Source organism: Spodoptera frugiperda, chromosome 30 (assembly GCF_023101765.2).
Source record: "Spodoptera frugiperda isolate SF20-4 chromosome 30, AGI-APGP_CSIRO_Sfru_2.0, whole genome shotgun sequence".
Taxonomy (NCBI): domain Eukaryota; kingdom Metazoa; phylum Arthropoda; class Insecta; order Lepidoptera; family Noctuidae; genus Spodoptera; species Spodoptera frugiperda.
In genome coordinates, this window is record NC_064241.1 from 8452036 (window position 1) to 8465923 (window position 13888).

At 32.2% G+C, this 13888-nt stretch overlaps 1 protein-coding gene across 4 annotated transcripts in view; it reads left to right on the top strand.

The window, feature by feature from the left end:
- The first annotated feature begins 481 nt into the window (after positions 1-481).
- Positions 482-13888, top strand: part of LOC118269765 (homeobox protein abdominal-A homolog) — a 54678-nt gene continuing 41271 nt past the window's right edge. Inside the window, exons 1-2 of one of the 4 annotated variants that reach the window (XM_035585067.2) lie at positions 482-1677; positions 7625-7657. In XM_035585067.2, the coding sequence (XP_035440960.1) occupies positions 1074-1677; positions 7625-7657 (637 nt within the window). In that variant the 5' untranslated portion in view covers positions 482-1073. Of the gene's footprint in view, positions 1678-7609; positions 7670-13888 lie in introns of all 4 variants that reach the window. The other 3 variants (XM_035585065.2, XM_035585066.2, XM_035585064.2) reach the window with 3 other exon arrangements.

Sequence of the window (13888 nt, forward strand, 5' to 3'; positions counted from 1 at the left end):
TTAGAGCAATTCATGTTTTGAATTTAATATTTTTAGTATGTGAACATCGCAATTCAGAATTTTAAAATATTTTGAAGTAAGCTACAATGGCATCTCTTTGTTAAAATAAATCTGTATATATACCTAATTGTCTAAACAAATATTGTATAAATAAAAGTATTACGGTTTGTCCAAAAAATACAAAAATATCAAAATTTGGACATGTTTTTGTATTAAAGAAAATAAGTACAAATCTCATTAATTAGCATATTAAACTGTAAAATAAATAAGAAATGCCTTTTAATAAAGAGGATATAATTAAGTAGATAAAATAATATGAACTTTTTAAATTAAATAATTTACATTTTATTTTTTTTCCTAATGGGTTGTTTGACCTACTTCTTAATAACTAAAAACAGAAATTATCTGGAGCTTTTATGACAATCCCTGAGAGTCTTACAAGTCACACAGGCACATATAAGGAAAAAGGAAATACGGTTTTTAAACAATCAGAATAATATCTTTTATTGGTTTGAGAAACAATTTTATACCTTAAAATTTTATTCAGCTCTAAATAATTATAAAAAATGCTTTTCGTATTAAATGTAATGTTGCAATTCTGTTTAAAACCATTCAATTTGACAGCTAGAAGTGCCGGAATGGTTTGTGATTGGCGGTGAATGTTCTGCACCGGATCACTATTGGTGTAGACGAGGTCGGTGCGGAGGTGCGGGGCGCCCGGCGCCATTACGAACAATGGCCGTCGCAATGGTCGTTAGCGAATAGCTTTTATCTCTTTCTAATATAAGCCACGCAGGTAGGAATTAATGAGACGGAGAGGGTTCTGGCGGGTCGCCTCCGATCATCGTTGCGTCTCGCTCGCACGCACGTGGCGTGTTTTGCTGTCTCGAGCGCGGCGCGCGGCAGCGGTAACGCTCGCCACGACGGGGAATTCGGAGTCGTAGAGCCTCATACGCGGGTCATAAACGATCCGCGGCCATAGTAGAGGTGCACGCGCGAGAATCGATCCGAATCGCCGGCGATAAACGCATCTCCCGCGAGGCGATCGTCGCGCGCCGCGTCGCCGCCGAGCGATGAGTTCCAAGTTCATCATCGATAGCATGCTCCCGAAGTACCACCAGCAGTTCCACCACCAGAATTTGTTCGCGGGAACTGGGGCGTCGCCTATAGAGGCGTCGCTGTCGTCTTCGCTGTCGTCGTCTCTGTCGACGTCGCTTTCGAGTTCGCTGTCTGGCGGACTGGGAGCGGCAGCGCTGGGGGCAGGCTCGCCGGGCGCCGGCAGCCCGCAGCGGTCCTCATCCTCATCATCAGCATCGCCGGGCGCACCGGCGAGGATGTATCCTTACGTGTCGCATCACCAGCAGTTCGGAGGTTCGGTGCCGTTCTCTGCTGGTGGCGGTTTGTCCGCGGCGGATGACAAGAGTTGTCGTTACCCGACGGCTGTGGGAGGAGACCCCATGGTGAACTACGCGCTGGGCCAGCACAACGGTGGAGCAGCGGTGTCGGCAGCATCGGCCAGCATGGCAGCCGCTGCACAGTTTTATCATCAAGCAGCAGCCTCTGCGGCATCAGCTGCGTCTGCCGCCACCGTGGATGCTATGGGAGCGGCATGCTCGCAGCCAGGCTCTGCCCAGCCTCTGCCAGACATACCGCGGTACCCCTGGATGTCCATCACTGGTAAATGTTTTACTCCTTCACTGCATGATCGTTTGCGACTTTGCCGTGTCTGAAACAATTGTTATGTATTAGATATTTTTTGTTGCTTATTAAAGTATAACAAAAGTTTCCTTAGGAAGACTTAGTAGGTACATAGGTTGTTATGTACCTACTTTGCTATTAAATTGGCCTCAATGTTTTCGTTTTGTATGGTAATGTTTTAGACGTATAAAATAGAATTTATTTATTATTTTGCTGCTTTAGAAGATCATTTTTTGTTCGGCTTTATGGTTAACTTTTCATTTATCAAGAACATCCAATTTATCAAGATATGCTTTTAGTTAATTGAATACCATTTAGTTACCTTATACGTAATTATTTGACAAAATAGTTATTAAAAAAAAAAACACATAAAAAGAAACAACAAAGGCAATATTAGTAACCATCACGTGATATTCTAATTAGAAAAAAAGCATTCAACCTATTTCTTGCAAATTAAAACCATTTGATACTATTTTAGCACTTATGTCCCAATAAAATAATTCAGGCAGTGCAATATAAATGCAATAAAACCGAGCATTATTATTTTTACTATCAATAAATCAGGACAAGAGTCCTTTACGGGTGTGAAATAACTTTGACAGAAGTTAGCAGCTATTTTAATAAATACTAGCTATAAAATAAAATCAAAACATATGTAATTTGTTATGTTGAATTGAAATAAGGTAATTAAATAAATAATAAGGGTGTCTTTTTGTATAAATGAGTCATAAAACAATGGTTAAAGGTCGTAAATGTTGCGCGGGCGCTTCGATTCGGTTGGTCCTCTTCGGTTTCACTCGGCCGTCGGTCGTCGGCGCTCGGACCGCCCCTACCCGCCGACGGCAATGGGCGGGACTTTACTTATACACTTTACATAGAACATTTTATACTTAAAACTAATACCTAATAACTCCTAATAGCCTATAATTACTGTTTGGTTAATCAAATTAATGTGAATTGATTAATAAACAGTAAATTAACAATTTAAATAAAAAATCCGAATAGTTAATATATCAGAATAAAAGTTGTTTTAATTTAAAATAGGTTAGTAGTTACTTAAGCAAATTAAATTATCCAAATACCGATACAATGAATTCCTTCGAACGTTTTAGCGTTTATCGTCTTATTTAAAGTTTAAAGTAATTAAAACGGTTGTACCTACATTAACTAATTATCATTAACAATATATTCAAGTAATTACATATTCTTAAAAGCTAATCTAGTAGGAAAATGGCTATTAAAACGGAATGTATTTTGAAAGAGAATGCATTAAAATATTTTACTGTTAGCTAATTTTATTTAAGTATGTTTTAGTTGAAATATTTGTAAGAAGACACTTAAAATAAAACACTACAAAGGAAATAGGTCAAAAATATAAAGTTCCTTAATATAATTATATATATACCTATGTATAATATATATAACTATCTTTAAAGTTTTATATTTGCTCGTATAGAGTACCAAAACCATTTAATCTTGTGAGGTCTACTTAGTACTCAAAAAAGGCGAACGATTACAGTCTCGAAGTGCCTGTACGCTTTGCATACAATAGCGCAATTATTTTTATTATACTCCTTTTTATTAGCTTACCATCAATCTTCCGTTATTATAGGGCTAAATATCGCATTCAATTGAATTGGATGATTAGAAAAACGTTTTTAATTGTTTTATGGGACAGAATTAGGAAACGGATTCACGAATTAACATTTTGAGTTTTATCTAAAATAAATAAAGTTTAAATTATATATATTGTAATAGGTATAGCGTACATTATTAGTATATAAAGACATTTTGAAAAAAAAATAGTTAATTATTTTCTTATATATTTCAAAATATAGTTAAAAATTTATTAATAGGAATTTATTTTAATTTTATACCTTTTTTATAAAGAAAATCACATATTTAGGTATAACAATATTTAATTAATTGAGATTTAGATATTAATTAATGATTATTCAGTATTTGGGAGGTAAATACTTTTATAATAAACTTTCAATTAAAAATAGGTAAATATATAGGTACCTATAACTGGGCTTGACAGTGGTTGATTGATTTATCATACGCGTATTAAGTACATATTAAATTAAGTAAATAATATTTATTAAAGTAAAATTGTACCTTAAAATTATTAAATTGTTTGCCATTCTTTTTACCACCCAATTAAATCTAAATTACAGAGTTAGGAATGAAACAATGAAAGAGAAGAATAGGTAATATTACCTAAATAAAAAAATATCTAAAATGTATTATAAATTACTTAATTTATTTATAAACGTACCGACAATTACTTATTTTAATTTATAAAGATAATTTAAATTTGTTGAGATGTAAATTTTACTAAAAATAGACAAAATTATAAATGATTCTGAATTTAAAAATCATTTGAAATTAGAATGATCCTATTTATATACATACCACAACATAAAACAATTTTTATCTTATCTATAGACGTAATGGGAATAAAAAATATACAAGAAAATTTTGAAATAAGTAGATAAGTATAAAAATAACACATTAGGTAATTAAAACTTATTTGAACGTAATATTAATTAATATAAAAATAAGAAACCAATTTTATGTGACAAGACAAAGTTGTATAAATCAATATATTACCTATTTGAATACCAATTATAAATTAAATATAATATAATTAAATGTATATAATTTTTATCTCACCGTTTTAAATTTAGTTAATATATTTCCAATATTTTATATAAAGTATAAATGTTAATTTATGGATGATTTCATCGGTAATATTTATTATAATAACCTTCGTACATAAGACGATAAATCAATCAATTAAGACTATTATATTGTAACTTTAGTATACCAAAGCTTATATATATTGGTATACCATAAAAACAAAAAAAAAAAACATATTAGGTACCTATTTTACTTGAATGTTTCGTTGCCTTTAATCATCTTACTTAAAATAAATAATAAAAATTAAAGATTTTACTAAAATCAATCTTGCCATAGAAAATCAAATAGGCTAGATAGTATTTTTAACACTCACAAGAATAAAAATCATAATTGAATTAAAATAATATGAATGGGTAGATAAAAAATATTCGAAATTCAAAACAGAAGTCTAGAGTGCCGTTTATAAAATTCCATTTCACTGCCGATTCCAAAATACCTAAGCAATTATAGAGCTCTCAAAAAAGCGTAATCGCATGACTTAATTTGATAAACTACATCATAATTATGCCAAAAAAATCTGCGTATAAATATCTTAGGCTGCGGTGTAGTTATAGTTAGACCTCCATAAGATATGTGTGAAACAAACTTTTTTCTACCTAACACTGAATGGACGCTCTTGGCACAGACAACCCAGTGTCATGCAAAAAAATCAAAGCCAATATAACGTCATAACAGCCTCATACATCACTGGAATTATATAAAATAGGCTATAATCATCTTGTTTTTGTTTAGCAATGGACTATTTTTGTGATTTGTCGGCAATGTTGGCATATAAAAATGTCCGGGCTGATGTAGGTGAAAATTCGTCTCGGGAAGATAAAAATATCGCGGCAGGTGCTTGCGCGCGCGCACACGAAATTAAAATGGCGGACTTGTCAGTAGCCGACAGTTATACGTCGTAACGCGCAACATTCTACAACAATTTGACAGTATAAGAGCGTATTACGTTCAAACACTACACTAGTGTTAGTTTGAATGAACTTTAGTGCGATTCAATGTTTCTTGTTTTTCATCGTTACTGTTGAATGGAAAAAACTCAACACGTGTCTCAGATTTATACATCCAATGTTTCCCCAAACATTCAATTATAAGATTTAACTATAATAAACAAAAGGGTGCGTAAGAATAAATAAGATACTAAGGAACTAGTTAAAATCGGTAATATTTTAAGTGAAATCAAAACATTTCTAGCTAGATACTTCAATAACAATAACAAAGCAAAGTTTTTAATAAAACACCTAGTCATTTTAACATCAAACCCAACGCGCATTTGACAGTAAACATGGTGTACCGCGGAAGAGAAGAACCCCATTCACATGTGTGAAGCGTGTAGAGCGCATGCGCCAAACAAATATGGCCGTCGTTTACAGCCAATCGTAGCGCGGCGTGAGCAATCGGAACCCACATGCCATCAAAAGCCCTTTATACTATTGATTGCTATTTGTAACACGTTATTAATTAAATTGTGATAGTCATATTAAACTTTTAAGTATTTTAGTTACTAAACAAAGTAAGGTAGATACAATTTACTTGCATTAAATTAAAATTTTAAAGAATCTTGATTCATTCGCACATGTTTACGACCTTCTACTCTGTTGCAGGGTTTCCAAAAACAATAAAAACATTCAAGTTGAAAAATAACATCATTATCTTTTCCCAGTGAAATATGGGACTGATACAAAACTTTTAACCTTTTCCATTTTAGGGTTGCACCGCCTTTCGAAAGTTTCGACAGTTTAAAATTAAAAAACCGAAAGCCTGTTGTTATCTCGAAATGAGTTGTGAATTTTGGAGTATCGATATACGACGTACGATTCGTATAATCGATTTTTTATGCATTCGCCGTGTAATTAACGACTGCACTCAATCGAGACAATTTAAATGTTTCCGATAGATAAAACTCGTTAATTTTAAACGTTGCTTGAACTGCTACTCGCTCAATATTTTTGATTGGACATTCAGTTTTAGTTCTTATATTTGCAGAGATAATATTTTAAGACATCATTACCTCATTTTTCTCTCTAAGCCGATTTTATTTAGCTCTCTGTTCAAAAATAACTTTTTGATTTTGATGTAATGCCAGAAAATTTTAATAGGATAATAATTCAATAACAGATGTCATGTCTGTATAAACGATAACTGCTTTACGTAGAGATTTACGTATATTCTTTGCCTACGTATATTTTTTTGCTTCTAATTAATAACCCTTAAATAACCTACACATTGTGGCCTAAGGAAAAATAATAATATTAGATTTTAAACACAGTGCAATTTTTACCTCCGTAAAATACATATTTCTCAAATATATTTGCTTTTAAAAACGATACTATCGTAGTTAAAATAAAAGAAATTATAACACACTTTTATCCAACGAACCAGTGTTTAATCTTTAGACAAAATCTAGTGTAATTTTGAACTCTCTTCACACACACGTGTGAGTTGGTTTTTATTTGTAAAAGAAATCAACTGTAGCTATGATTCATTGTACAAGATTGGATCAAACTTACTGTAAATATCTATACTATACTGTCGGCAATTTATTTAGCTCCCAGACTACGGTGCTATTTGAATTAACATTGTTGTACTCAGCGCTCAATAAAAACGAAATAACAGCCTTAATTGATAAAGTGTAATTAAAAATGTTTTACTCGTAATTTAGATTCGCGATTAAAAGTAATTAACAGTCAATTCTTCTAGTAGTTTATACTCGTTTAAAATAGGTAAGCATTGTCTTTGTGGAAATGCTTAATTTCATTTTTACGGTCGATTTTATCTTTCAATAGTAGTATTATTGTAATAAAAACTATTATACTTCAATGGTTCACCTAATTTTAAATTTACTTTTAATCTATTAGTTAGTTACTAAAACTACCGGCTTATATTGATTTTAGAATTCATTTTCTCATTTTTAAATCATATTCCTAAAATATTTTTATTCACAAAGATAGTGAGATAGTAAATATAACCTTGTTGAATTGCGTTTTTTAACAAATATTCTAATAATTAGAAAGCTTCTATACCCTTTATTTTTTAACAGTTCTACATTTTAAGTAGGAAGTATATTTTACTTTAAATCACCCAATGCGTTATTCTTATTTATTTTTACCTCACCATTCAATAGAATGAACGTTTTACTTTTTGTTTAGGCTTTAAGTGTTGTGCATGTGTCTTGGCCGAAACTATGAACTTTCAATACGATTGATAATAGATTTTCCATTTCCAGATTGGATGAGCCCCTTCGACCGGGTGGTCTGCGGTGAGTTCAATGGTATTTATCGTTTCAAATTTATTTTCTTTTAGTTTTAAGTATATTTAGTTTAGGCGTAGGAATCTTAACACACATACGACTAAACAGCATTGTTAATGGTTACTAATACGCTTCGGAATTCTCAATCTGAAGTGATATTTTAAAACAATAATGACAGAACTTTTAAAAACCACTTCTTCTGACATTTTTGATATTAAAACGTGAAATAATGTCAGATAAATTGTTTTGAATTAAATAAAGTCGTTTCGTATGCCATTTGGGCTAAGAAATGATTGTGTCAAAAATATTATTTGAGGCTTTTCAATGGCAGTTTTTGTTCAAAACTAGGTCAGGTGATAGACAAAATATAATTGTCTTCAGTCACAACATTGGTTGCTGCTTATACTGCTGACTAGAATTCATTGTTTTAAAAGGTTTCAAGGAAAAATAAAACATAACAGTAAAGGGATAAAACTGTGATTTCTTTGTCGAATGTGTGTGATGATTCAAGTTAAAAAATCGTTTGAAGGCTGTCGTAAAATTATGTTGCAATTATTAATTTGATATGGCTTTGTGGGATTATTGCAATCAAACCTTTTTTTGACAATTAATTATTTTTACAATATTATTTTAATTTATATTTAAGGTTTTTTAAATTTTATTGGACGATTTCTTTTCTGTGTACCTATTTTGTGTCGGTGAACAATACCTACAAAGAATTTGTTTATAAAAAAACATCAAAGGTGTATTGATAAACCCTTCAATGCTACCTGTATTTTGCATCATGTATCACGTTTGTTTACGCGGCTCTTTTTGCGAAAAAATCTCTCTTTCATTGTTTTTTTTTTACCATCAAGAATGGACAATCGCCACTCTATTGTCCTGTTGCAAAAAAGTGACGAAAAAGGGTTTAAAAGGTTCGCAATAAATACAAACTTTCTCTAAGAACAAAAGGTTTTAATAGTGGGTCAACATTACGCAACCAACCATTAAGGTACAAAAATGGTCAAGGACTTTCAATTTTTGGTAACTGGTGTTCCGTATAGATAAGCTCCACAATTATTTCCCTTGGCCGTTTTCCTTTCGTATTTACAACGCGGGCGTATTTTCCTCCCGAAAGTAATATAAATAAGCAAGTTGGGAGCACCCGAGTAGCATTTAAATCCCCCATCTTTAATAACTATAACAATAAATTTTTAGTTGATGGCCGCATCCCGGTCCTTCAAACGCAATCTTGAAACGGAGCGTGTTTTGTAAACGATTTAACATTTTTGCCTTCCTATATAGTAGGTATATTTTATAGGTATCTATTTGGTGTGTACCTACTTATTTATTATTATTATATCGGTGGTAATCGACTTTTTATATCGATTAGATAGGTACATAGTTTTAGTTATTTTGAAATAGCTTACGGAACCATAAAACTCGAGCCTAGAGACAAGTTACTTTCACAATATTTTTTGTACATTTATTGAAAAATCTAAACAAAAGGTACGTTGCAATAGGGTTGCGCAAATTTCTCTTTTTTTTATTATAAACAACAATCCCTTTGTGCTCACAAGATGTTTACAAATAAGGTATAAGTCAAAGGGTTTTAAATCACGGCGTCGAAAGCAATTTAAAACAAGCTTAGAAAGGGTTCCATTGTTTTGTTGGCACGCCCGCAAATTGCTTTATTACGGACGCTTTGCGGCTGTTGAAAGTCGATATCGCCAAAATCGTAGTCAAAACATTATTTGTTATCATACGGTGTTCTGCGCCACAAGTCAGGACAGAACCCGCACTTATAATAAACGTAACCACGACGCTCACGTGCCTTCACATTGCATACCTACATGCGAGTCCTCTATATCCATCTTCAAATATAAATCTATCACTTCGCCAGCTCGTTTATTCAATTGTGAAAGTACGTTCTCAACACAATTTTATCACCAGATGACGTTATTAATATACAAACAGTGTATCAATGTGAAAAATGGATAATCATAACAGTTACAGAGTATATAAAAAGGAGTTTTATAGCGTCATAACAATTAAGACTTAATCACTGTCAATCGTAACTCTACCGTTATAAAGTGATTGACGCTAGTGTTGTAAAAAAAAGTTTGTCCGCGAACAATAACTGTTGAGAATTGACCATAAAGTGGCGACCTTGTGGCAATAAAAATTTAACGAGCCAAGCCCGTGGCGTAGTGTAGTACAAACACATTGTCAGATTCGTGAACGTGACTGTCATAGAAACAGCTGGGCCCACATCTGTGAACCGCTTCAGCAACAGACGCAGTCTTTTTAAAAGTCATTAAAAAGTAAAGAGTTGGGAAACAACGATTGATTTATTCACGGGCGTTTAAAATCTTTCCGCGTAAACTCGTTTGGTAAAACCAATCGAAGATTTATTGTTTTATTTTTTATTTTATTTGTTATACAATCGACTATCGCTGTGTTGTCGATGTTTTAACGTCTCAACACCAGTATAATAACTTCGTCTGTAGTAATTCGATGCGATCATAATATACGAGTGTTTTAATACGAGCTGCGGACGTTTATGAGTTGTAGGCGCCAAAGTATTTTAGACGGAAATTAATTTCCATAATGGTCTATTTGACCACCAAGTCGCGTTGTCATGTTGCGCATTGCGAATGCGTAGATGCACGAGCACGACTCCGTCGCGTCGCCAAATAAGTTACCTTTGTACATGCATAAAATGGTAGATACCGATGCCTTATTCTGCTATCTCTTGGCTCGCTCTACTGTGTTGATATTTCAAGCATCCATTTTAACATTAAGATGTCTTATTTTGAACTTATTCTCCGCACGGAAAGATAGAGGGCGCAAGTTATTAAGCAATGCGAGAGATATAATGTTTTCTTGTTTTCTTTACTTATTCGTCGTTTATAAACTACTTGGTCGACATAAATCAGCTTTCTTAAGGTCAGCAGGTTTTATAATTAAGAACAGTGAATAAGTAGGTACTTTAATATAATCTTATCGTTATTCCGAACGATCTGTTTGTGCATAGTTTTAATGTCTGCGAAAAATTGATTAAAATACTATACCTAGTGATAATTTTAAATGAAACTAAAACCTAATTTAAGTGCGGTCATAAATTCCGTAAAAGAGAACGAATATGAAAGAGTTTAAACATTTTATCAAAGTAGAAACATGTGTTGGCCTACAATATTTTTTATTCAAGTTCGTTCAATGAATAATGTCAATGCCGCTCTTGTATCTTACATAACATGGTCTGCGTTGTACTCTGATTACTCACACTATCAAATGTGTATTCATTAGACGAACAAGACAACTGTGCGCTACCCAAGGTTGTATTTGTTGATGCTGCCACATTGCGCAACGTTACTATATTTGGCCAAGAAAACTAAAAGTTCATCGCCCCTGAAAATTGTAGTACAACTGACAAATCTCTGATTTACTAAACACGTTTCGCTTTAACCAATTTCAGTATAGCTACGAATTTACCTAATTCTATTAATTTATTAGCTCAATAATTTAGTTCTTACGCTTTATTAATATTCATTTTCGTTTCTCAATTAGCTAGAAAGGATAAGCTGTATTTCAAGCTTGAGTAATGAATATTTATTCTGTGGATTGTCAAAATTGTATTAATTTATTGGTCGGTAGATTAGATCCGTAGGAAGATTAATAATTATGAGTATTAAGTCATACTTAGGTACTAAACCTAATAGGCTTAGGACTTGTACACTAAATGTAAACAACCATAATTACAACATTTTAACTGAGTAATTTAGATCTATTCGTAGTTTTAACCAGTATATATGCTAAAATAATTAATTAATACTTAATTAAAATTTAGATTTGAGTCCGCATATATATGAATATTCAAACCTCAATAAATAGGACCAATTTATAGTATATCAACCTAATATAGCTGTTTACAAGCATAATATTTTACATGAACTGACAGGCTTACAAAGTATATACAAAAATGTTCGAATTAACGTCATAATGTAGGGTTATTTATAATGAAACTTCAAACGCATGCAAAATTACATTACTCAAGAAAACCATTAGTGTAGATTATTTGATTAACATGACTTTAAATAATACATACCCAAGCAGCACTAAGATCTTAAACAGACCAGTTCTACATAAAATAGTAAAACCATCAATACCATTATACACTTCATCACTACACATTAAAAAAACAAATTTCTATCGTCTATCTGTCGATATGTATCTTCAGGATAATCTCGAAAATTACTCGCCTGATTTTGGTACGATTTCTATCGCCACTTCAACTGTTTTCTAGGAAGGTTTTGATATATTAAGTAGACGGTCTAGTTAGATATTGATAGGAGCCAAACTGAATATGAAACCAAACAAACAACAGATCCATTTTTTATTAAACTTCATGAATGAAACGGGTTCTTTAATTAAATTATACAAACATTGCTGAATGTACACAGGCCTCATATTTCAACAAATTCACGGAATCAGATTCAGCTAATGATTTTAATAAAACAGTAAAACGGACCATGCGCGACGTCCAACTTTTGGAACTCAACACATTTCTTGGAATTATTTTTTTGTGAATAAGCCGTAAGTACATGACAGAGGTTGTCTCCGTCTTGATTGTTGGACTCAATATACCACAATTAACATTCTGACTCCATTCTTAACCTTGTTATTTCTTAGAACGCAAATTATACCTCAGTCAAATTACAGTGCAAAGAAATATTCAGTCACCTTGACTTCTTCCTTTCATTTCAGTAGGTATTAATAATAATGATTGCCCTTTATATACTTGGAATGTAAAATTTCAATAGATTCCTTTGTGATAAGGACCGTATAAAAATTCAACGAAATTGTGTTTATTTTTATACGATAAGGTGCATTTAAAGGTGTTATTTGCAATTTTAATTTGCATCCTGTTGGCATAAAACTAATATTTTATTACAAACCCGACTATCGATCAAGTTGTTTGAATTCGCTAAATAATACATTTCACACTACCAGGACTTGTGATGCATTCAAATACAACACTTGTAGTGTACTAACACTGAATGATATTTTACTAAAATCGTGTACAACTTTTTTATTTTATATTTAGAACTTAATAGATTGTGCTGTATAATTTTATAGTAAAGTTCTTTATAACATTTTTAAATTTTGGTATTTATCAAATATTTTCTTTCTTGTGTGTATTTAATGAAAATCCTTAGTTCTATATATAAATTCTACTTACAATTAAAAAATAACTATGGTGTTATTTCACCATCATCAGTCTTTGAGAGACCACTGATGGGGTTTAGGAGTTTACTATAATCGCCATCTCAAAGCGTGTATAGATCAAAGTATAGTCACATTGCACTGATTTGTTACAAGCACACAAAACGTTTCATGCAAACAGAAGGTTTGACATTCAAATATTATTAATTTGTTTATTCGATCTAAAATTTAATTAATTGCAAATTGCATTTAATTAACATTTATAAAATTAACGAAAGAATAAATAAATGCAGGTGACTTTGAGTTTTACTAATTTCTTGTTTGCTGTATAGAATAGAGTTATTAGCACACATATAGCATATTCGGATAGGTATCGAAAAAATATTACATCGATCAAACTCTTAAACAAAAAGTGTTTAAATTCTTAGAATCTGGGAAGGATGGAAGCCAGTAGTGAGGTAAAAAAACTTTAGATGAGCATTATAAATGGCGTAGAAGTATGTAGGTAGGTACCTATTGGAAATCCACATAAATATTTAACAGTCAACACGTTTACCTGGAACTCAAAATAAATAAATATAATAAATGTTTAATGCATTACTTTACTGAATTAATGATACGTGTATACTGTATGACTGATTTATACAGCAAGAGATCAGATAACGTATTCCATGTTGATTTATATATTTATAAAGCAGCTAATTTTCATTCCAAATTATTGACTGAAACAACAATGTTCTGCGCAGTAATACATAGGGTTATGTACGTAATACAGCGTGTTATTAGTACATAACGCTCACAAACGTGACTCAATAGCTACAAGAATGTGAACGGAGGCATTGTTCAACAGTCCGTCGAACTTTCTGAAAGCTTTAGTTTGCTTCGTTTATGCCAACTACGTTATGCTAATATAGATACGATGTCGTCTGCTAGTTCACTACTACGAAATTTATTTTATTCGTCTGCTATGACTTGAAATTTAGCTACCAGCTAATGCTAATGTTACATTGCAGACAGTTTATTGGTTATTTC